The 26656-nt window shown below is 36.8% G+C and overlaps 1 protein-coding gene across 1 annotated transcript; it reads right to left on the reverse strand.

Moving 5' to 3' along the window:
• Positions 1 to 425: 425 nt before the first annotated feature.
• Rat1 (5'-3' exoribonuclease 2 Rat1) lies at positions 426 to 26594 on the reverse strand. Its single transcript, XM_090112287.1, has 17 exons — positions 26397 to 26594; positions 24689 to 24928; positions 24045 to 24274; positions 23558 to 23664; positions 22546 to 22704; positions 21962 to 22089; positions 21114 to 21293; positions 20327 to 20518; positions 19804 to 19893; positions 18710 to 18873; positions 17319 to 17487; positions 16296 to 16385; positions 15132 to 15288; positions 12362 to 12557; positions 10875 to 11071; positions 10382 to 10492; positions 426 to 878 (listed from the first exon to the last, which is right to left on the reverse strand). The coding sequence occupies exons 1-17, from the start codon at positions 26469 to 26471 to the stop codon at positions 556 to 558; spliced, it is 2808 nt and encodes a 935-aa protein (XP_089968413.1). The 5' UTR covers positions 26472 to 26594; the 3' UTR covers positions 426 to 555.
• Positions 26595 to 26656: the final 62 nt, after the last annotated feature.

Genomic DNA, 26656 nt, shown 5'->3' on the forward strand with positions numbered 1-26656 from the left:
TTAGAAATTTCTTATACTTAAAGACAGTTTTCATTATTATGATAATATGCGTACAAGATATTTTGTAAACAAAAAAAAGACAGGTAATAAAATACGCTTGTGTGGAAATGTGAATTTGTACATTTATTTAATAAAGCAAACAAACGAGCAGACGGGATATTCTTTGCAGATATTATGATGTCAAGCCTCTATAAAAATACCAAAATTATTTCTATTATTTACTATTTCATTTTTTTTTCTTTTTCTAAAGATTATCTAATGAAACCTCCTTGACAACTAAATTATATTCTGTGTTCTGTATACGTCTCTTGCCAAGAAGAGAAGAAAAGAAAAAGTGGACCTTTAATAGATAAAAGTTACAATCTAACTACCAATACTGTCTGACAAAATAAATCAAACAACTAGGTATTGGTTTATACGAGCCGATAATCAATTATTATAATTACTTCTTACTTCATCTCAATATTATCTTTTGCTTTATAAACCCTTACAGAAACACCCCGTCTGCTCGTTCATCCCAAATCGTATTTACCTATTTACACCCTAAAAATTAAATCAACGCCACGAAGAATTCCCCCGATTCTGTCCCTGAGGTCTCCAGCCACCCTGATTCTGATTCTGGCCGTACCTCTGATTCTGACTGCCGTAACCTTGATTCTGGTTGTGGCTCTTGTTCGACGAGTAACCCTGGTTATTCTGGCCGTGTCTAGAACCCTGGCTGCTGTAACCCTGGTTCCCATACCTGTTCTGGTTATGGCGTTGGTTCCCGAACCTGTCCTGGTTTGATTGGTAACCAGAGCGGTTGTAACCTTGGTTCTGGTCATAGTTCTGGTGTGGAACGTAACCGCTGCGTTGAGGCCCGAAGGAGTGTGATCGATCTGTGGAAGGAAACGTAGTTTAGTGTGTTGGAATTGGTAAATTTATGGAAGGTCTGGTATGTAAGTGATGTTGCGTACAATGTACAAGTTGTAGAGACGTGCAGAAGCACGCTAGAAAGCTTTACTATGTTATAAATAAATAAATAAATAAAGCCTTTATTAACAATCTTAAATGTTACATTTCTTCTTAAAAACTACTTAAGTATTAATAAATAAATTTTATGAAAGCAACATAATTAAAATATTTTTATTTGTATTATGATTGTCTTGCTCTTTGGCATCGGCATTTACTATGTTATAAAGAATTAAACTTATTGGTTGTTGGAACATGTGAAAACACGTATTTGTATTTCATTGATAAACCTGGGCATCTTTTACCTAATAGAAATCTGATTAGAAGCATTATAAAATTAAAAAAATACATAACTCTATAAAATTGAGTAGGAGTGTACTTCTTCTTTCATGACACCAAATATCTATCAATAATTTAAATCCAATTCTCCTCGACCACCAACTAATAGCTCCAAGGAAACCTCTACGCACACAACCCACCTATTTACTACCATCTTCAAAAATGCAACCGCTTCGTTTACACAACAAAACTAAGCTCATTCGCGTGCTATTTAGCCAAAAGATCTAGCATTCAGTTCTCACAAAACCCAATGCGAGGCTTAAAGCCCGGGCCGTGCGAAAGCCACGCGGAGTGTTTAATCGGTTGCTTTGTGCTCTAATGTCGTACGCGGATCTATGGCGCTGAATTATCCGGCTGTTATGCGTTTCTGTACGCGCCGTGTGCATCTGTAGAGGCTATACTAGATCTATGGAGTATGGATACTGGATTGTGGAAGTGTGATGTCGTAGCTGAATAAACGGCAAATACTGGAGATTACAGATTTCCTAGTGCTTTTCTAGCGTGGTCAATTATCTGTTTCATACGTATAACTCGATAATCATGTATCTTTGTTGATCAAAATTAAATTTATAAGAAATTCTGATCAATGGATTTTTAAAGTAGGAATTAAATGTCATAAGTTTTCAAAAATGGGGTCATAAACTACGCTTTTCTCAAAAACATCGTGTGAAAAGGTCGGAAATATCACGGCTCTTCTTCCCATGACAAAATATAGGTAAAGATCGACAAAATCTGTAGGCCGACGCCGACGTAAGTCTAGGTATCACACAACTATACTTTAAACAGTCTACAAATTTCCATGCATCATCCAGCAACCCTACACCATTTCCCAGCTTAGGTGTATTGGCGACTTTCGGCTCTAAAAGGATCGCGCGAACAATCAACTATCGATGCCTAATGCCTGCGCCACTCGGCAAACAATGGAGCCCTATTTGCGATCGCATTTAGAGGTATTACCGGGGCACTTAACTGCGCCTCCGTCTACACCTCAGCTCGGATCTGCTTTTTGTTTTGAGCTTCGAGCAATCGATACTTAAAACGTAAACATGTAGGACGGAGCGAAGGGATTTTAATCGTGGGGTATTCATCGTGCATCATAATTTAAAATGTTGCATTAAATGGCTGCTCAATAAAAATGCGTTAAAGCCCCTTAAGTATGTTATTTTGATAATAGGCCACTTCAACACCAAACTGACTTCACTATGTATAATTTGACGCAACGGTCTCAGCGAAGTTTTACCATTTCAAAAATGACCACTACAGTCACCTATCACACACACTTCAGCTAGTGCTAAAAAACTACAACATTCCAAAGAACCCAACTAAAATTCATACACCTTTTATCGCAGCACTCTACAGAAGTCATAATCGCTACATCCACACTAAATCAATCGCAAAGGAATCGGTATTTTCCTTGTGAATCGTCGAGTATTCATGCCGCGATAATTATCCTTCGCGAGTGCGTAACGAGGTGCCGCCATTAGGTGTCATTGTTGAGGCGCCCGCTGGGGAGGTGACGGAATACGGTATTTTTTATTTTCATGTATCTATGTCCAATTTTTTATAGTTAAAGGTTTTTTATATTGAAAATACGTTAGAACGAAGAAGCCGTGGTAAGAGAATGTGGAAGATGTATTTAATCGTTTATGCTTTAAGATTTAGTCTATTCATTGACGAAGAAAATAGAAGTACAGAATGTTTATATAACGTATTTATGCACGAAAAAAGTCAGGAAAGACAATGGTTCATTTGCTCAAATTAAACATTAAATAAACGTTGAAAACATAAACAATACACACTACTTTATAAGAACTCCTATTCCATATTTCTGCCGCACATATCCTAAAAAGCACTTCCATTGTTATCCTCAAAGTCTAGTTCAGCCACAGCCCATCTAACCAACTAGGTACCCATAATTTTCCATCATCTACCAACTCTTAATTACTCCAGGGTCGCGTAAACGTCCAAAAAATCTGCTCAAAACCTCTGAATGCTCCACACTCCAGGCCTGTATAATTTTGGCACGAACGTCATTGCTCTTATTTGCGACGCTTTCAAACTATGAATGTGTCGCGTCGGGCTCTATTAGCCGGCTATTATGAGTCGACTCCACCATTGCTGTGTTGAGAGGGAACCGCTCCAAAAATTTGCACTTTGCGTTTCGCGAGAATCGTACTTGTTTCGTGGTTTTAAGATGCGCTTATACCTAGCGTATATCTAATTTTTGTGCTTTGGGTATGTATTGTGTGATAGAGATGTTTTTAAATAAAAACTTAAATGGCACCTTCGATTGTATAAATTTATAAAGAATAGAAAAAATTCGATCACGAGGCGGGACTCGAACTTATAAATTTATATTTATAAAGCATTTGAATGCCATAAAATAATAAATATCAATTTCAACCTTCGATTGTTTCAAAAATGTTTGGTGATTTAAGTTCGATTCTTTCACATGTGTTAATTCTACCGATATTTTTGTGTAAATGTATTGCTGAAAAACAGCATCTTTGTGTAAGATGTTGTTTTTGAGCAATACATTAATTATAGTTTTAAGACTGTTTGTGTGGCTTTTTCTTAACGATTTTTACATCCTACATACACATCCTGCGGAAAGAAATATTCCAGAACATTGAGCCACGATCCAGGCTCAGATCAGCAAGACGTACATCAAACGAATCTATCCTCCGCAAAAATCTCGAAACCTCGTCACACGTGACAGGCATCTTGCGAAAAAAATCCATAAACGAGACACGGCGAACCACTCCAGCACTCCACGCGAAGGTGGGGAGCCTAGCCAGCTATAATTAGAGAGGCGCGTGCTCAAGAGGCCAAACCCCGGCGTACCGAACGCCTGCGGGTTCCGACGTTACGCGAACACAACGTGCCTTCGCTTTGTGTCACTTGAAAATACCTTGATTGTTGTCAATTTTTATCGTGAAGACGCTACGCTTTGTTGTGTATCTCGATACTTTGATGAAAATTAGGACGCAATGGATAATTATGAGAGTTGGAAACCGTATTGCGTCAAAAGCTTGTTACTGGGAAAATAATACGGGATGAACAAGCTTTTACTATTGAGTTCAAACATAAATGTTGTATATTCCAAAAAAGTTTCACTGCATCAAGTGTTGTGTTTCAACGTCACTATAAATTACTTGTCATACTTCACCTTTTGTATAAAAAATCCTATTTTCACAGAAGTGTCCCTAATATACCAATCCTTCCGAAATCCTACACAAAATAGACCATTAAACGCCCAGGAAAAGTATAAACCTGTGTACCTTATAGCTTGTAAACAGTAACCAAAGCTACACAGAAGAAGACACAAATTTCGGTGTTACATTGTACGCCACCCCAGGCGACGTCTGAGCGCGGCGCTTGTTAAGAGAATCCCACCAAAATAATTCACTTTCCTTTTGTTCGTGTAGACTGTACATTGTGGAATGAGGAATGAGGAAAATGTAACGCTACCTGTCTACCTACTGATTTCTTTTTGTTACGATGTTTTCAGGATGTGGCGATGTGTGATTTTTTGAAGTGTTATCAATATATTTTAATAAGGATACTTGCTTTCGAATCATATAAAATATAAGTGATGTTATTCATCACTACTTAGTATAAAACCAAGTCGCTTTCTCTATGTTTGCTTAAATCTCTAAATCTCCGCAACGGAATTTGATGCAGTTTTTTTTGACGTGACAATGTCTTATAATTCGATAGAGCCGGCTGCACGCACGAAAAAACATGACTCATGCGGCGTTACCTCGCTCTGAGGCGTTCCATGTAAGGCTTGAAGTGCAAGCGAGAGGGCGGAACGAGTGACAAAGAAGCACAATCGGACGTCGTCACGTTCAACTATCGTCAGTAAACCGACTTTACAGACAACCAATTTTTTTTTATAGATAGAGTGGTTCTTAAGGAAGGCTTTAGTATATAATTTGTTAAGTTTTGTACAAAGCGAGCGAAGCCGCGCGCGGAAAGCTAGTTTAAATATAAATAAATAAATATAAATGTGAACTTGTCATATATTTGTAGTAAAAAATATATGACTACATATTGATAACTTTAAAGTGATTCTTTTGCGTTCGACAGCCTAGTGTCTAGAGCAGCTAGGCTACTTTGAAGATCTAGATTAAGCAAGAGAAACATCTCGAACGAGATTTATTTATAGACACCTTGTGAAGAAAGAATGCTGTTTGATATCATGGTTAGATTAACTAATTTAGAAAAAAAAATCAAATATCGACGAGCTAACTCATCCATACTAATATTATAAATTCGAAAGTAACTCTGCATGTCTATCTGTTACTCAATCACGCCTTAACTACTGAACCAATTTGCATGAAATTTGGTATAGAGATATTTTGATACCCGAGAAAGGACATAGGCTACTTTTTACCCCGGGACATAGGATAGGTTTTATCCCGGAAATCCTACGGGAACGGGAACTATGCGGGTTTTTCTTTGTCTGCGCGGGCGAAGCCGCGGGCGGAAAGCTAGTCTGCTATAAATATCAGTTTTGTAAAAACTTCTGCCGATCATAATCAAAAATTTTGAAATAAAAAAGAGCGTTTGTGCCGAGCACACGTATCAGAAGTGAAACTTCTTTAGCAATATTCAAAGATACTAAAATCGTCGCCTATTTCCATGACGTGACGGTATTGCCATGACGCGACCTTGAAATTTTGCGCTCAACGCGTCAAAAGTACTTTCACTTCAAGAATGTATTACAAATTACATGGCATTTGAATTTTAACAAACTAATAACAAATGCCCTGTATGGGCAAAAAAGTCTTAAAAAACCTTTATTTGTTTTCATAATCAAACTGCTGTCAACTTCTTGCATTTAAAATGCAATAGCGGGTTAATCGTTTCGTATTATTTAGATATGTCAATCTCAAAATCAAATAAGCGAAATCAATTAAGCCTCAGCAGTTTGGGGATATTTAATTAGGACACGTGCCGCCCCCTACAGAGGATAGACAAACGATTTTGAACCTTATCGCTAAAGATATAAGGGTTTAGGTTTTGATTCTAGTTGATTCCTAAAAAGAGATTAATTGGAAGTCAAGTCGAGAGGTTGTTTGTACATGCTGGTACATTTATTAATGTCTTGTAAAGTTGTTTGGTTCGACCGACGTTTCTGGGTTCGAGTCCTGGATGAGGTCATGTTGCTTACGTTGTTGCGTATAGGCTACCTGGATAAATCTATAGGTCAACGACTAGATATCGACGCACAAAATTTTAGCCTTCATCGCGTAATCGAATGAAATTAAAATGTATTAACATATTGTGTATTTATAAGGATTAAGAACCGATTCTAAATTATTAAATTCTACAGAACTCGATTGTTAAGAAACATAAAAGGTATTCATAAAAGGCCCTTCGGATTAACTTACTCAATAATTAACACCGTATTATAGAGTTTAAAAAGTGCAAAATATAACAAAATTATATTAGTTCGTAAATAAAAAAAATATGCTTGTTTGTTTTCAAAGAGAACTTATCAATATTTCAAAAATACTTAAACCAGTTTACGACTTAAGGATTTTCCGATCCATTCACATCATAAAAAAACCATCTTCCGGCAATCGAAACATCCATCCTACGATTATCCGATTAAAAAAGTAAATAAAATACGCATTAGCACACCTCCGAAAGCCACCTGGATAAAGGGTAGCAATGGGGATCGATAAAAAATCCCCGAAACTGTAGCGTAATCCCCTTCAACCGGATAATAGGAAGCACTTGAGCCGATCGACCCGTTATTTTAAAAAAAAGTCCCATTGTGCTGGCAACCCTCGATAATTATTATTTTCATAGTTGGCGACACTGCGTCCAACAATGGCGGCATGGCGCGCTTCCTGTTTACGTTCGCGCGCTATTTCACGTCAATGCAATGACAGGCCAATTTGAATTTGCCTGATACTCTTTCATCGTGTAATTTTGTTTATTCTAATAATGGGTTTCGCTTCGGACATTCGTCTTTGTTGTGATTGTCATTGATCTAAGTGACGATCGACTTAAATGTGTCGTTTACGTGATTTTTAAATGGCTAATGTAAGGATTATAGTGATCTGTGCGACAAAGCCTTCAATAAGGCTTTTGTAAACAAAGTGGATAAAACGATTTTACGAAACCTTTCTGTAAAATTGCAAGTCAAAAAACGGGAACATACATTTATTAATTAGAATGTTTATAAATTTGCAAAATATCATAATGACCAAATGCCAGAAACATTCTATCTATTAGCCCTAAAGTAAGTACATTAGATACACTACATGTATAAATTGCAGAGCATGAATAAAATGGAAAAAAAAAACGCACGTTTTCAATTTTGTTACATTCAATTTGAAATATTATTTTTTTCTATTGTCTCCAATTCAACGCTCTGAGAGCCAATCACGATTCCGAGTTACAATGTAACACAGATGATGTATTTTACCCTATCTTTACTTAATTTGCATGCTAGTAAGCGATAAAGAAATAGAACAACCTTCTATACCTGACCAAACTAACTACATTTGAATCTATCAATAATGCAATCCTACACACTAAATTATATTTATTAATAATTATGGATGTTTACCATTCAAAAGAGTTTGATTTTACCATCTATGCTCTGCTCTTACTCCTCCCTAATACCCCTAAAACAAAACCAAATGCTCCTGGAACAACGTCTTCTGATAGATAAATATGTTTTTTTTTTGTTACTCCTAACTTAATACCCATTAAAACAAGACCAAATGCTTCTACAACAACCTACACTCTCTTTTACTCTCTCTACAAATATTTTAGTCCAAATTTACCAACTATTCTCTCTGTTCCTCCTACCTAATACCCCTTAAAGCAAGACCAAACGCGTCTATCACAGAACTAACAACGCAAGTACCATCCTACCAACATATATCTTTAAAGGCGTTTCCTTTGTTCTGCTAATTGTTATAACAGAAGCTACCCTCAGGAGTTAAGAGCACGCCAATTAAAGCATTGCATTGTGATCGGGATCTTTGTTCCCGGTGCACGGTAGTCATTTTAATTAGGCTTTGTTTTAAACGCTACGCCAATCCGTGTGTGCATGTCAATTGTGACTTGTTAGCGTTGTTCTTGTATTGGTACCGTGACCTGGATCTGTGATTGTATCCATTTTGATGTCATCATATTGATAGTAAAGGAATTGATAAGGGTAAAAGATCGTTAATTGCGAGAGATCTTTGTCCTTCGAATTGGAGGAAACAATGTCCTTGCGGTTACCACTAAGTTTCAAAGACGCGGAAAATCGACGTAGACGTCGCAGAAAAAAGACAGCATTATTTCAAAAACCATGTTGCCCCACTTTCTTTTTATATTTTATATAATCGGAGTTTACTACGCAACAAAGACACGTGTATAAACTAGTAAAACTAAAAAATATCCAAAAATATCCAGGATCCATGCTTCGACATCTTTGACACTTTGTGAGCATATTGCATCGTCAGTCACTTAACATTAAACTCAAACTCAAACATTTATTTCTTCAATTAGACTTCTTTAATCTTTTAGAAGCACTTTCGAATCGTCATTACATATTTTTAACAATTACCACCTATTCGGAAAGCAGTATCTATGGAGAAGAAATAATATTCTCTCAAATACATACAAATATTGTTTCCCAACAGATATTTTATTTCGATTTTAAATAATGGTAGAGTTTGCTTGTACACCTTAATCTCAGAAACTCCTGATTCGAATTTTTTGGTATATCGAGTTACGAACAATGGAGTAGTAAAAAAAATATTGCAAAAGACCGTTTTATGCGCAGTCGAAGTTGCGTTAATCTTATTAAAAATTATTGTTATTTAAACAAATAAAAATCAAATATAAACAAGCAAGCAACGGGGCCAAATTAAAAACACATTATTCCGTCCGCACGTCGCGCCGCGTGGCCCAATTACCGACCCCTGTCTGTACTTCCTCATAACTGACGTTTGACGAAATCATTGTGGCATATTGATTTTTTAATTTATTGAACACTAGCTGATAAGTGTGGCTTTACTCGCATGTGTATGTCCTACTAATTATAATATCCTACTAATATTATAAATGCGAAAGTTTGTGAGGATGTGTGCGTGTTTGTTACTTTTTCACGCAAGTACTACTGAACCGATTACAATGAAATTTAACACACATATACAGGTTAACTTAGATTAACACATAGGATTTATCCCGAAAATCCCACGGGACCGGGAACTATGCGGGTTTTTCTTTGAAAACGCGGGCGAAGACTCGGGCGAAAAGATAGTTAGCTGATAACGTGGCTTTACTCGCATGCTTATGTAATAAATATCCTGCACAGATATTCTTACAATTTCTCTTTAAAGGTTATAAGTACACAATTGTAATGTTAAGAATAAAATCAACTTCTCCAAGGTCAAATCTACCATTTTGCCAAAATTCGTGAAATTTTGGTGTGTTTACAAAACAGATAGAGACAATTTTATCTTGTCTCATCAATGTAATAGACATAAAAACAACTAATCAACCAACAAACAAAAATCCCAGATAATATTTTATCTAAGTAGTAAATCGAACACTTAATTGGAACTTCCTGAAATGCCAAAACACTATGATGGCTCGACTGTAAAAAAGTAGTGTACTATGTGATCCAACAAACAATAGGATTATATTGTTACGCAATATTTTTACGATGATGTCAAAATCACGATTATAAAGAATATGGTAAAGACTTTATTTCAAACGAATTAATAAAATCCAAATCACGCAATAACTTCTTGTAGATAATTACATACTGATGTTTCAAAAGTGCTCTAATATTTTATTTAAATTTTGAATTATTATAATAATCAGGCCCCGACATTGTAGGGGTTGACCCACTATAAAAAAAACAGCTAGATTTTATAAAATAATTAAAAAATATATGAAATAATTAATTATGTTAATGTAAGTGTAATTTTTTTATAATAATATGTAAATAATGTTAATGTTAGTGTAAATGTTAATCTTAGTGTAAGTGTTTATGTTATTGTCAATTTTGGTTTTAATTTTAATATAAGTGTAAATGTTAATGTTAGTGTTAGTGTAAATCACTTACTGTGCTGCGGTGGTGGTACAGAGGAGTAGCTGCCCTGCGGCGGCAGGTGGTGGCCCAGCATTCGATGCCCGGCCGCTTCAAGACTCGCCACCGTGTGGGAGCGGACCATACCTGGACAGTATACTTAGTATCAATCGAGAAATGTACAGAAGAGATTTTTCAACTGTTTTTTTTTTATAATATTTTATTAAAAAGGTATAAAATAATAAAATATGTGATTTTAAATATTTCGTTTTATTGCGTTTAAATTTTTTATAAACAAAAAAAATTTGAGAGCATACAAAAGTGATCGAATTTTTCCTATTTAAAAATTTCTCATACCAAATTTTGTGTTCGATTTCAACAAATCAAAAGTAAATATTATTTTTGTCCTTAATATTGAGAAAGTCTATGACAATTTATGTGGAATATCACAAATTAAAGGTCAATATAAAATTGGTCCATAATATTTACAAAAGTCTGCGAACATCTGTGGAGCCCTATCCCCCCTTACCGATCTGCGGCCGCCAGTTCCTATTCTCCTGGTGCGCGAGGTCCCCGGGGCGCAGCACCCGGGGCGGCTCCGTGGCCCCGCGGAGCCTCCGCGCCGGGAACACGAACTCCTCCGGGTAATCCGGGTCGCGGTACCGCACGCATACCACCCGGTTGTCCAGGACTGGGGGTAGACCCACTACGGGGGAGGGGAGTTGGCTGTGGGGGGAATATTTAGTTTTACACATGTGAATATACTATGGCATAACGAAAACTATACCACACCCCGGACACTCCATACAAAATTATCGTTTTGACAGTCACACTGTAGAGAGTGCAAATGTGTGTGTTAACGCTTTATAGTTGGCACATTTGTGACTAGCGTAAAAAAAAATTCGCGTTTTTCTGATGAAGAACGATAATCACAAATCCAAAATAATAAAATTACTTTAAGTCAATTTGATTAATGTTGTAAATCTTCGTTGCGTATCGTCCTTACGGAACAATGCGGGCTCGTGCGTGATCGTGCGGAGTGAGGTAAGTGTTTAATTTTGGCGGGAGGCGGAGTGTGTCCGTTCTGTAGCGTTTAGCTACTATGTATTATGTATTCTGTGACTATACACTCAGGCAGCGGTACACGCTGTATATATGTCGTGGCCATATAGTAGATTTGCTCATGTCATGAAATGATCGATCATTTCAAAATTTAACGAACTGTCAAACTATGTTGGCCACATCATGAAATGCGACCATTTCACGAAATGATCACTCATTTGATGAAATGAGCAAATCTACGATATGGCCACGACATATACATTAACTATTTAAATTATACATTCTAAAACAGGATTAACTGATATTTTCTGCATAAAACAACTTTTTGAATGCGTCATCTGATGTAAATTATATGTCGTACAAACAAATATAAAAATAAAAGCTTTGATCAGACATCTTCTTATACGAAAATTGGAATTGCACCCTTAATTGGCTTCTAAATTGTGATGTGTATAGGCAAGCAGGGGCAATTTAGATAACAACTGAAATTGCTCCGACCGCCGTGCAACCGAGATTGTTCCAATATTGCCCCTGCAGCAGGCACGTGAGTAGCCGGCTTTAAATTTGGGTACCCTTTGAAAAAAACTCTGTATAGGTAGTCTATAAAAGAGCAACTATGCAGTTTCTTGTCGGTTCTTCTCCATAGATACTGCTTTCCGAATCGGTGGTAATTGTTAAAAATGTTATGACGATTCAAAAGTTCTTTTAGAAGTCTAATTGAAAAAATGTGTGCGTGTACTAGTCTACACACGTAAGAAGTGAAACTTCTTTATGACCTTATTTTTCAAAAAATAATTTACTATAATATGCAACTTTACAGAAATACATCGCGAATCACGCGTGGTGGTGTAAGAAAAAGATGGCGCGTAACGGAAAAATGTTACACTAAATTTTTTTCCAACCCCGATAAAGAAGTTTCACTTCAATAAATGTTTGAGTACAGTATACACTCACCCGCCAATAATAACATGGTCCTTGCTCAGCATCACCTCTCCCCTCACCCCCTCACTCCTGTACGGGTAGGCCTGCTCCTCATCCACCAGCTTCTGGAGATCAGATCCAGCAGCCTGGTACAGGCCGAGCAGGAAGTCGTAGCTAGTGTTGCCCGTGCACACGTACAGACGGTCGTGACCGCGGATGTTGCGTTGTACTGAGGGGAAAAAGAAGTTTTTACATATAAAAAAATGCATGCCGTCACCACACCCCGGACACTCCATACAAAATTATCGTTTTGACAGTCACACTGTAAATGCTGCAAATGTGTGTGTTAACACTTTATGGTTGGCACATTTGTTAATAGCGTAAAGAAATTCGCGTTTTTCTGACATCCGTAAACAGCACAATATCTAACCATTTTCTACGAAAAACGATAATCACAAATCCAAAATAATAAAATTACTTTAAGTCAATTTGAAATTTGTCTAGCCCCGGAACCACAGACACAATAGAAAATCTATTGTGTCTGGGACCGATCGGACCCCTTGGGGCCAGAGGCGGCTCGCCCTAAGGAGCGCTGATGCAGTGAACTCCCATAAATAATTATAATAAAATCATACTCCTTAATTTCATTATTAATATTAATTATTACATTTAAAATCAATCGTAATCGTAAAAAACAAGGTATTATATTAATTATATTCATTGTCAATACCAATGAATATATCCATCATTCCATCATTCCATACACCTGTATAATACGTACTGTATTATACAGTAACGCGCGAAGCGGAGCGCTCACGATTGCGCTCCAATGCAAAAATATATAGTACATTTCCTAATACGAAATCCAATAGGAGTGAAAGAGAGGGTTTGCCAGTGCCCTGCGCGTGAAACAGAAGATTTTCTATGGAAAAATAGCAAAATTCGGAGCGCCGCTCCCGCAAACGTTACCGGTTCTTTTTTACCGCCGCGCCTGGGCGCCCGTACACAGGACAGCCATTGCGCACGACGTTGCTACTCCTAAGTCCTATATTATAAACAAACACTCGAGTCATCTTCAATGCACGCGCGCGAATGCAAATTCGGGAATTTTCTAATTAAAATCATAAGATACGTGTTGAAATAGCCTGTAGTTATCAGTATTACCTAGTATATTATTATTAGTCTGTGGTATTACTTGTGAGTGTTAAAATGAACAATTATAATGTGGCGTTCATTAAAAAGTGTGTTAAAACGTTACAAATTCGGCCGCCATGGCCTGAACTTGACCTTACGGTGAGACATATGATTTTTTAGAAAACACAAAACTTAAAAACGAGCTAGTGGTTATTTACAGCAGGGAAGATTTCCATAACGCTGATGGTGCGATAACTTTACTGCAACACTTCATAGAGTTCAACCTGGAGTCAGTTTTTGTCGAAAGTATTAAATTATTAAAATTAATTTGTACAATACTGATGACCTCGGTCGAAAGTGAGCGCTGCTTTTACACATTAAATAAAGTGAAAACTTTTACGCGTAATAGCATGACACAGGACCGTTGAAATGCATTGTGCATGATATCAATAGAAAAACGACTGATTAATCAGGTATATCTGGTTTCACAAAAAAAGTTATAGATATTTTTGCACACCAAAAAGACTTTTATAAGTAATTTTTTTAATAAATTGTACTGCTTTACACCATGTATTTTTAGTGTTTTATTTCAAGTGAACACCCATAAAATTTTGTCACGAGCCGCCTCTGCTTGGGGCTCAATGGGTTAATGTTGTCAATCTTCGTTGCGTATCGTCCTTACGGAAAAATGCGGGCCGTCTTTAGCGTGATCGTGCGGGGTGAGGTGAGTGTTTAATTTTGGCGGGAGGCGGAGTGTCAGTTCTGTAGCGTTTAGCTACTATTATGTATTCTGTGCCGTCACATTATGTATTTTGTATGACCAATTTAGGGAAAACACTACTGCATATAGACTATGTACAGTGGTGGACGTGTAATTAGAAACACCTAATAGATTGAATTGGTCATAAAATTTATTTAACATTTGTGTACCAACGTATTTATTTATTTATTTAAATAGGTACACATCACAGCTGACAATTTTGACTAATTATACACAAATTTAATCACATGTTGCGGTAAAATGCCAGCCAAATTGTATGTACACAGCACAATTGAGGTTAAAAAAAAATTATTAAAAATTACATTATTTAGCACAATTCATAGATCAAGTAAAATATTTTTTTTTTAAATACATGTCATAAAATAAATTGAATCTAAATCATACTACAGATAAAGTATTAGGGATAAGTATTATTTCATATGTAATATTTAATGAAAGTACATAGTTATGTTTAGTAATATGATGAAATATTAATATTGTAGGAAAAAGCTTATTTTTAATCAAACGTTAGCTTAAATTAGAAAAAAAAACACAATTTCAAGTGAAGTCTGATTTGCGAGTGTTGGGCAACAAATTAAAAACTTCCAAATCTGTTGAAATGCCGCCAATATTTTTTTTCTTCTGTAAATATTTGATAGATCCGGCTCGAAGGACCAGTGTTGCTTCAAGTGGCACTTATAGGACGCATCGTATCGTGATTCAACTACATATTTTCAAATATGATATTGTGTGCATATTGCGTTCAAAATTTTTGGAAAATATACAGTTAATATGACTATTTGTCAAATATTTACAATGATAGGTATGTGTTAATTTCAAATTTTAAACCTTATATTAAAACTTTCATACATTTCAATTAGTTATTACTAAATAATCAGTAAGACTTACTCTCAGCTTGCGTCAGATCCTTATAATAGGGCTCCAGGGCTTTAAACAGTCGGGCTTCGTCCACAAAGGGCAGTAACGCTACGCCCTGCCAAGCGAACTTCTTGCCGTTTAGGTCTATCTTGAAGTCAATGGGGTAGAAATCTATTATAGGTGAACACTGTAACAAAAAAATATATATGTACATAATTATATATATACCGGCCGAATTGATAACCTCCTCTTTTTTTGAAGTCGGTTAAAAAATGATAAATTGTTGTCGTGGATTCGATTCCCACCCAGTTAGATGTTTGCTCTGTGTCTGGGTGTTAATTATCTATATAAGTATTTATTTAAAATTATATATACATGTATGTTTATCAGCCATCTGGTTTCCATAACACAAGCGAAAGCTGAGTATGGGATCAGATCGTGCCGTGTGTGAAAATTGTCCCGAAATATTTATTTATTATTTTGATTATATTTATCGTAATTAGTTATTGTAAAGGCTGGATATAACTTAACGAGAATGGCTGTGTGTTTTACAAAATTAACAAGGCCGGAAACTACTGAAAAAAGTGCCTACCTGCGCTAAGTGACGCGAGCATACAATCATATAGTTCATTTTGTTTTTGTAATGTAGAAATTATCTGTTTTTATTTTATTTAAGAACATATTATTGAAGTGAAACTTCTTTATCGGGGTGGGAAAAAAATTTAGTGTAACATTTTTACGTTACGCGTGACATTATTCCGTTACGCGCCATCTTTTTCTTATCCCTACCACGCGTGATTCGACGTATTTCTGTAAAGTTGCATATAGTAAATTATTTTTTGAAAAATAAGGTCATAAAGAAGTTTCACTTCTTACGTGTGTACACTAGTGCACGCACACATTTTTTATTTATTATGGCAGCACCATCACAATAAATAATTAAAAATCTACAGAAAATCACCCAGCTGCAAGCTCTATTAGACAATATAAAAACGTACCTAATAATTAAAAAAGACGTGTGGCACTCGGGGACTGCCGCGGTAAAGCTATTGCATGCTATGCCTTCAAGCCACACCTCCGCGCCCGTCGGAGTGGGGAGCGTGAGGTTTTTTCGTTACGCAATTTCTGGATTTGGTCCCCGCGCTCAAGGCCCGCGATAGAAGCTATGCAATAGCTTAAAAAAAAACAATTTACCGGATCACTCATGAGTGTTGCCCAGGGCTTGGGCACGTGCTGCGAGCTGGCCGCCGGGAACACGCCCATCAGCTGCTCTAGAGGTCGGAACTGGGGACAAACATACATAATAGTATGGACACTTATCTTAAACAATAAAAAATAATAATTTGACATTTAGTTTCTACCATTCCAATACTTTATAAATATATTTTTGTAAAGAATAGAAAAAATATATCGTGTTCCATATGGCCCTAGTACGCCACGCTAAGACCAACAGGAACGGAGCACTGAGGGTAAAACCGCAGGTCACAGCTAGTGTAAGTATAAATACATATTATATCCAATTGGCAGCCATAGGACATTATCTAATCTAATATCTAATATTCTAATATATATGTCGGAGATCCCCCCCCCTGATATTACCGAACGCAAGCGCATGACTCACGAAGTGCACTTGGACATGGCCGTGGTAGCGGACGGGCATTCAAGTGTTGGAGCTCGTGCCGAGCGGACTTGTCTGTTCGAGTTTATATCAGTCTCTATATTAGTTTGAGTTTAGATTCGCTATACAAAGTATTCATTTCAGTTCATAAGTGCCGCGTCCGCGTTAAAATGTAGAAGCCCTTCTGGCTAACATTGAGAGACACCACACAAAAAAAAAAAAAAAAGTTAATAAGTGATTGTTAGTGTTAGATTCCGTTTATGTCTTTTGATGCTCGAAGTTACCCAAGACGCCCAATGTAGAGGATATAACCAGCCCACATAGTTTATAAATCCAGCCGTCGCCGATATATATATTATAAAGGCGAAAGTTTGTAAGGATGTATGGATGTTTGTTACTCTTTCACGTAAAAACTACTGAACCGATTACAATGAAATTTAGCACACATATAGAGGGTAACTTGGATTAACACATAGGATAGGTTTTATCCCGGAAATCCCACGGGAACGGGAACTATGCGGGTATTCCTTTGAAAACGCGGGCGAAGCCGCGGGCGGAAATCTAGTATTTTAATATTTTTCGTATTTTAAAATACCCACCGGTTTAGTCCCCTTCTCGAACTTGGTACTCAGACCGCATATATTGACAAAGTCCGAGGCGAATGGTGCATAGTGGTAGGGAAAGTACCACTTCCACGAGGCGCAGCCCTGGTAGTAGTAGCGGAGCACCCAGCACAGACCGCGCACGTATTGGAGCGCTACGCGGTATCTGGGGAAATTCAAAATGAACTAAAAAAAAAGACGGTTTGCACTCCGGGAGTGCCGGCAGAAGTGAAAACTTGATTATTAACGTTGAGCATGTTTGATATTTTGGAATGGTATCCGTCTTACGCTTTTTCGATCAGGTCATGTGTCCTGACGCGAGTTTAAGATTTTATACCCATTACAGAAAAAGTGCTCAACGCCGCTAAAGAAGTTTTCACTTCAAAAATAAAAATAGACTACTTGGATAGGGATGAAATTATCTGCCAACAAAATATATAAATTTGTAATCTATTTGTATGTATGTACATTTTTTATTAAGCTATTGCATAGCTTCTATCGCGGGCCTTGAGCGCGGGGACCGAATCCAGAAATTGCGTAACGAAAAACCTCACGCGCTCCACTCCGATGGGCACGGAGGTGTGGCTTGAAGGCATAGCATGCAATAGCTTTACCGCAGCAGTCCCCGGGTGCCACACGTCTTTTTTTAATTTAATATTACATCTGATTACATCTGATACCATCTTTAGTTTTATAGCAATTGAATGCTTTTTAAATGAGAAAATATTAAATGATAGAAAAAAGGCGAAAGACGCGGGATAGAATCGCGCCATGTGAAGTAATTTTGATTGGCAGATTATTTATTTCAATGCCATCTAAACTATAGTTAGAATGTTAAAATAACTGTAGTAGTTTTTTTACTTGATTGTTCGGTTGCCTTATAGAGACCGCTAGCTAGCGATAAGGTCGCCTTTTGCTATACATTATACACGTATTTTATAATTTTTTTTGCCTTTATTTAACGCAACAACGAATTCTACATAATTCCCAACTCCCAAGTTATATTATTTTTAATTTATTTTTGATTTTATTTAATTTGTCTCTGATTTTTTTTTTTCGTGTCGTGTAACTGTAAATGGAAGACACAGGCTCCTGATAAAACAGTCCTTACTATTTTAGGAGCCTGGGTCGCTCTAATTTGTTAAATGTTTTAAGTGAAATAAATGATTTATTTATTTATTGAAGTGAAACTTCTTTAGCGGGGTTGGACAAAAATTTAGTGTAACATTTTTGCGTTACGCCGTACGCGTGACATTTTTGCGTTACGCCGTACGCGTGACATTTTTGCGTTACGCCATACCCGTGAAATTTTTAAGGTCATAAAGAAGTTTCACTTCTTACGTGTGTACTCTAGTACACGCATACATTTTTTTTATTTATATACTAACCTGAACTCCAGATTCTCCCTGTCGACCTCAAACTTGCTCTCATAGTACCGCTCCTTGAAGCCCTCCTCCCAAAGACGGACCTCGTCGTGTTTCTCGTCGTCATCTTCGTCCAAACCGGCCTGGGCTGCTGAACGCTTGCGGGATCTGTTCTCCTCTTGTTCCCTCTGAAAGAAGTATAGAGGTAAATGTTAAAAATATGTAATGACGTTTCAAAAGTGCTTCTAGAAGAAGTCCAATTGAATAAATAAATGTTTGAGTTTGAGTATATAGACTTGTAATATAATCTGTATGGGAAATTAATGGACCTGGCGTTCCATGAAAAATACCACAGAACATATAAAAGAGGTTAGAAAGGCATTGTAGGCGGGGCAGACGCGCCAAGGATATGAGCACTGCTCACATCATTCACATCACATGATTCGTTCCATTTTAAATCGCGTGATCACGCGGCACTATGATTGGCTAGATTTGAAATTGCAAATATGTGCGTAAGCGGACTTGGCCACACCCACAGGCGACACCGGTTCTTATAGGAACGGCGAATTATGCCCATTCTAACCTCTTTTATATGTTCTGTGAAAAATACCAAATGGTTATTAGAATACCAAACCACTACTTTTCGAAATATAAAATAGAGCAGGTCTATTTTATTAAGTTTTGAAATACATATTTTTAGTGTCTAACACATAATGTCTGATGTACAGATGATCATATTGGGTTAAAACCTTGGTATTGTGTTCGTTACTCAGAAAAAAAAGACGGGTTGCACTCCGGGAGTGCCGGCAGAAGTGAAAACTTGATTATTAACGTTGAGCATGTTTGATATTTTGGAATGGTATCCGTCTTACGCTTTTTCGATCAGGTCACGTGTCCTGACGCGAGTTTAAGATTTTATACCCATTACAGAAAAAGTGCTCAACGCCGCTAAAGAAGTTTTCACTTCAAAAACTAGAAAGTGAATTTTTTATTGTTCATCATTATAAGATGACTATTGTCATGTTAATAAATGTCAATGTATTCTGTACCGAACCACATAAGAGCGATTTCTTTAATTATCTATAATCAAAAAGCTTTTAAATAATAACAATACTCACAGCAGCTACAGCTTGCATGCCGGCTCTACGAATCTCTGCCGCCTCTTGCCGAGCGTTCTGCACTGTGTTCCGACCGCCGGCTCCTAATGCCTGTTTATATGAGAAAATATAATAAAATCATAATATAATGGCATTTTTATATCACCTAGTACGCAAAGTATGAAGATATCTTAAAAGCAGTGCACAATTCAATCTAATAAACAATCAATAATTTTTATTGATGATACCCAAAACTTAAATTTTTTAATGATTCTCACAATTTTTTATCATACTAACAAGTTTTAAAACAAAACATGAAATTATTAACACTTTATGTTATAAGTAGAATATAATGGAAAAAGTAAACTGTCCCAAAAAAATGTGCATTTTTTCAACAACAGATGAAAACAAAAAGAATATGATAAGTAAGTAAAAACTCATACGCGCAAAACACTTTCGAAATACATACACAAAACAAAAAAAGTTACCATGAATTTCTTTCTTTAAAAAAGAGCATAGGAAAAATAAATCTAATACAACTCACGGTAGGCGCAAACTGCGTATTCTCAAGCAGTTGAAAGTTAATTTTTTGCTGTTTCTTCGCTTTCTCCCTCGCTTTAAAGCTGACTTCGTTCTGGTGTCTCCGTCTGAAGATCTCGTCTTCCACCCGACCCAGTTCGTCCATGATCACCTGGACCCGGTCGAGGTTCACGTCGCCCGAGTCTGTTATCCAGCCCTGGGGTAGATAATTTTATTATTGATATTTTTTGAAGTGAAAACTTCTTTAGCGGCGTTGAGCACTTTTTCTGTAATGGGTATAAAATCTTAAACTCGCGTCAGGACATGTGACCTGATCGAAAAAGCGTAAGACGGATACCATTCCAAAATATCAAACATGCTCAACGTTAATAATCAAGTTTTCACTTCTGCCGGCACTCCCGGAGTGCAACCCGTCTTTTTTTTCTGTGAGGGTAGTTTGCACGTTTTGTTTTGATATGTAAGTATGTTGCAAATGGCAAATTTTAATTTTTGTGTTGGCGGTTTAATTGCTTAATGCTGTATGTAACAAAAAATAATAAGCCTTGATTTTCATTATCAAATTAATAGTAACTCGCTTTCAATCAAAATAAAAAATCCAATTTTATAAGTCTTTAGTAAAATATCACATAATATGTATATTATGTATATGTCAATCATCCTAACGTTATAGGGATGAAAATGTCTATTTGAGAAGACTAGCTAGCTAGCCACCACTTTTTTAGAAGTCACATCCAGACAGAATTCTTTAGCATTAAAAAAAATATTTATTTATTTGTGAAGCAACAACTAACCCGAGTCTTATAGACGCACTTCTTGTACAAATTGACCAGTCGGTCCACAGCCCCCTCCCTGATCTCCAAGCTGGGTAGATGCGGCAGGAAGTCGTTGCCGACGAAGAAACACATGAACACCCAGTCATCAAGTGCTCGTTCAAAGTCGTAGGGGAACGGCAGGTTCGGCATTTGGAGCTCCTGGTGAGACAATAAATGAAGGGGAATTTATTAGTGTAGTACATAAAAAGTGTGAATCATTTGTTTATATTCGAATAAATTATTTTAAGCTAATTTTTTTAAGCAAATACCCACATGTGAGTAAAATGCCGCGAAAATGACATAAATTTAATATATTTCAGTGTGGCAAAGCAAATATTTTTATATGAACACTAGCTGCTCCGCGCGGTTTCACCCCCGTGGCTCCACTCCTGTTGCCCGTAGCGTTATGAAATATAGCCTATAACCTTCCTCGATAAATGGGCTATCTAACACCGAAAGAATTTTTCAAATCGGACCAGTAGTTCCCGAGATTAGTGCGTTCAAACAAACAAACAAACAAACTCTTCAGCTTTATAATATTAGTATAGATAAAACTTCTTGGCAGTGCAGGATAAAAACATGCATATCTATACTTCTATACTAATATTATAAAGAGGAAAGGTTTGTATGTATGTATGGTTTTCACACACAAACTACTGGACCGATCTTGATGAAATTTGGCACAGACAATCTTTAGACCCTGAGAAAGAACATAGGCTACCTTTTATTGCGAAATATGTACCACGGGCGAAGCCGGGGCGGACCGCTAGTGCTCAAATAATACACAGTTACAATTCACAACAACTCAAGTCCCCTACACAACGTACCTTCTCCAAATACTCCCTAAGCACGCTGAGCCTCACGAATATGAAGCTATCCTGGTTACCGAACGCTGGGTCAGATCGTACCAGCGCAGCCTCTGGGGTGCTGCCCGTACATTCCTTCATTTCGTGACCTGGAGAGTATGAAATTGAATAATTATAGATTGAAGTATGCAGAGAGATTCACGGATTAATGTATTATGCTTCTTTTTAACCGACTTCAAATAAGAGGAGGTTCTCAATTCGGCGGGTGTATGTTTTTGTGATGTTTGATTATCATGCAACATTAGTGTAAAATTCATTTGAGAAAAATCAGTTAAAGCTTAATTCTACTTAAACTAAACTTTTTAATTTCAATTACATAAAATATATTTTGTTTTGCTTATTTTCGATACTATATTTTGCATAATGAACATGAAAAAAAAATCCATTTTAAGAGTATACACTATACATCTCTCAATATTTAAAAACATAAATATAAAACCAGTAATAACCACCACAGTAATAACAGTGCAAATCTACTAATAAATTACAAATTAGTAGATTTTCACTACTAACTTATTACTACTACTAACTTATCACCAACTCACCAAGCTGTCCACAAACATCACAAGGCCTTGGCTTGTTCGGTTTAAACTCCTCTCTAATAATAGTGAAGTTAGGTTCATGTGTTGCTAGCCCCAACATGATGAGATCAGCATCAGCTCCGCAGAGCACATGCTGCGTGTTTGGATCGTGGTCTGGTTGAGCTGTGGATATTATAAATAAAAATAAAATAAAATATCCTTTATTGAATTATTATGTACCTTAATGGACGACTAAGATCCCTGAGGCAAAAATAAAAAATATAAGAGTTACATTACATTACACATTAAATATATATTATACTAGCGATCCGCCCCGGCTTCGCCCGTGGTACATATTTACGTTTTCTCTACATAAAAACCATCCTCGTACTTCAAGGAATATAATAAAAAAAGAATTATCGAAATCGGTTCAGCCGTTCTCGAGTTATGCGCTTACCAACACATTTTGCGATTCATTTTTATATTATAGATGAGTGAAATATGTATAGCCACAATATGTTTCTTGTTGGTTTAAATTACATAAAACATGTAGTGTCGCAAAGTGTGAAAAAAGTTCTAAGGGGCAAAATCAGTATGTGTTGATACTCATATTTTTAATTGGTCATTCTTTATTATCTTTCTATACTAATATTATAAAGAGGAAAGGTTTGTATGTATGTATGTATGGTTTTCACGCACAAACCACTGGACCGATTTTGATGAAATTTGGCACAGACAATCTTTAGACCCTGAGAAAGAACATAGGCTTTTATTGCGAAATATGTACCACGGGCGAAGCCGGGGCGGACCACTAGTGTCATATAAGCATAAAAAATAGCCTTGATAACTTGATTTCAATTTTCAGAGAAGCTAGTCATCTAAAGATCTTGTGTGTTTGCCGTGTGATATTTTAATTCAGTATGTCTTACTTCAGTGATTCATTGAATTTGATTTCGAAAAAAGGATACATCTTTACAATACGTAAGTAAGTATTTTTGCATTTATGTCTGAGCAAATAAATAGTGTGTTTATGTACCTCTCTGCCTGCGTATGTAGTCCATAATCTTATGTTCTCCCTCCCCAGGAACATTGGCATCAGATAGAATCACTTTGATTCCTTTCCATCCAGGATCATTGTTCAGTCTGAAAATTTTAAAATTGGCATTATAAAAATATTATTTAACACAAGCTTTACTTGTGTTAGGTGTAAAATATTAATTTAAATATGTAGTTATTAGTATAATAGCAAAATAGTAAACAGATTTAAGATTTTCATCATCATCACTACATAGTATAAAATAAAGTCGCTTTCTTTGTCCCTATGTCCCTATGTATGCTTAAATCTTTAAAACTACGCAACAAATTTTGATGCGGTTTTTTTTTAATAGATAAAGTGATTAAAGAGGAAGGTTTTAGTATATAATTTATTAAAGCTAGTCAATAATAATATTCTTAGATCAGAATGTCAGTGTTACTTAGTTTATCATGTCTGAAAATTTAATTTTACTGAAAAAAAGGTTTACCTGTCATGAATATAATAGTGCAAGCATTTGCTCAGTCTGTCCATGAAAGGTGTTCCAGGAGTAATACAGTTTGAATCGAAATGTGCCTCTTTTGGTCTTTCTGGCGGCAAGTATGCCCCTTTGGCTTGCAGTTCTGAGCGAATTCGAGCAATTTCCTCAATTTTCTCTTGCGTCTCTTTGGAGGCGCGGAAACGACGCGATCTTTGCTGGTTCATTTTAGCTCTGGGTGCCTTGAATAGTGTAGAATTGTTGTTAACATGTGTTCATAATTGTCATGAGAAAAAGTCTGAGCTTACTTTTGAATGAATTTTATATATTATACAGTATTTTACTAAATATGGATCATATCTTCTAAAAAAATTAAATTAACTAAGTTAACAAATTAAAAATTATGTTTACAATAACCGAAAACATATATCACAATTTAAATGAATTTATATTTCCATTATTGGCATCTTTTTCATAAGATTTCTATGTACATTGGTAAGTATAGAATATAAATGCAGTACACTTAGCATGAAAGCAGGTAACTTTGATAAACAGAAAATAATTAAAAGTACTTTTTACATTTGGACAGTAAATAGTGCAATTTTACTACACTTTTTCAAGCATAAAATATAATATAAACAAAATTAAACACTTACAACACCATCAATAGCCATATACAGCAGTTTCCTCGGCCGCACAATACGGAACAGCCTGTCAATGCATTCAAAGATGGCAACCATCATCTCATCCTCATCTTTAGGCGGTGGCTTGTCTTCAGGATGGGTGCAGGGATGTATGATCCCATTCATGTCCAGGTATAGGTTGTCAAACTCCACCCCATTGGGGTTCGGGAGTGACGAGTCCACAAACACCAATTGGCCATCTACGTCGACTGGCTGTAAGAACGAGGAATTATAATTATTAACAATACAATAATGTCACGAGTTATTCTAATTCAAGTTATTTTTTAAGTTTAAAAGTATCATAATGTTATATTATGTATAATAATGTTGTCCTTTACGATTTCCACATATCATTATATATATTGATATATAATGATAATTTTAATAAAATAAAATTAAGAAGACATAATATAAAATGTATATCTAATGTAAAATGTATTTGCATGCCGTTGAATAACGGCTAAACATGCTGTAATAATGTATCTTATTCTTAACACCTATGTATACCATGTTTACTTGCAAATAAACGATTTATTTAAAAATATTTATTTATTTATTGTATAAAGATACATAATACCAAAACAAAATCAAACATTTATGTACGTATTCAATTAGACTTCTTTTATGGCTGGCGTCCACTAGGCGGATCGGGCCGGGCCGCTTCGCAACGCAAAAATACGCCGGCCTAAGTTTTGTATGAAACATCGTCCATTAGCGACGGATCGGGCCGGGGCGGGCCGCAACGCATTGGCGGATATTGCTAGGCGTCCATTACAGGCGGATCGGGCCGGGCCGCATCGCAACGGGCCGTCTCTAATGGACGCGCTGTTTGCTTCTGCGTCCACCTGTACGGGGCGCGGCGGATCGCCTAGGCGGATTTTATCTAACAGACGCTCGCCGCTCACATCCGCCTGCCTGCGTTCACTAGACGGGTCGGGGCGGGCCGGGCCGCAGCGCACCGCCGGCAGAAATCCGCCTGCGAAGCGATATCCGCCAATGCGTTGCGGCCCGCCCCGGCCCGATCCGTCGCTAATGGACGATGTTTCATACAAAACATAGGCCGGCGTATTTTTGCGTTGCGATGCGGCCCGGCCCGATCCGCCTAGTGGACGCCAGCCATATCGCTTCGCAGGCGGATTTCTGCCGGCGGTGCGCTGCGGCCCGGCCCGCCCCGACCCGTCTAGTGGACGCAGGCAGGCGGATGTGAGCGGCGAGCGTCTGTTAGATAAAATCCGCCTAGGCGCCCCGTACAGGTGGACGCAGGAGCAAACAGCGCGTCTATTAGAGACGGCCCGTTGCGATGCGGCCCGGCCCGATCCGCCTCTAATGGACGCCTAGCATTAGAAGAACTTTCGAATCGTCATTACATATTTTTAACATTTACCGTTACCGTAATTACCTATATTTTTATTTTTTAATAAGTCCATTAATACATTAATGTTTCGTTTTACCTTTATAAATGATCGATTTCGAAAAAAATCCAAAAATACAAACTGGAAACCTCGACAATTTCGTGAGCTGGATTCTTTTTAAAAACATTGATAAATAACATTTTGGAATAACTTCGTTGTAACTAAGTAAATTCTTATAAAGTTAAAACGTATATCAATCTTATTTACGATCGAAAGGCATGAAATAAATGTAAACAAAATAGAAAATAATTTGAGGTTACAATACTAACCCTCTGTTCAATACATTCGACAATAACACTTGGATATTTTCGACTCAGCCATCGAAAGAAGGCTGGAACTCCCATTTCGTCTACAATTTAATATTTCTCCTTGATTTAATTGTGATCATTCAAATACGAGTGAGCCAAATTGTTATGAATTGTCACGTATTCAACACAAACAAATCGACGCAGGTGCCATTGTTGATTTGAAATTTAAAATTTAGAAGTTTGAATTTTGATGTTTCTTGTCAAAAGAATATTTTTTATGC

This window comes from Colias eurytheme, chromosome 18, assembly GCF_061535395.1.
Source record: "Colias eurytheme isolate Ceu_HAF_F1 chromosome 18, ilColEury1 Martin Lab GWU primary, whole genome shotgun sequence".
Classification (NCBI taxonomy): domain Eukaryota; kingdom Metazoa; phylum Arthropoda; class Insecta; order Lepidoptera; family Pieridae; genus Colias; species Colias eurytheme.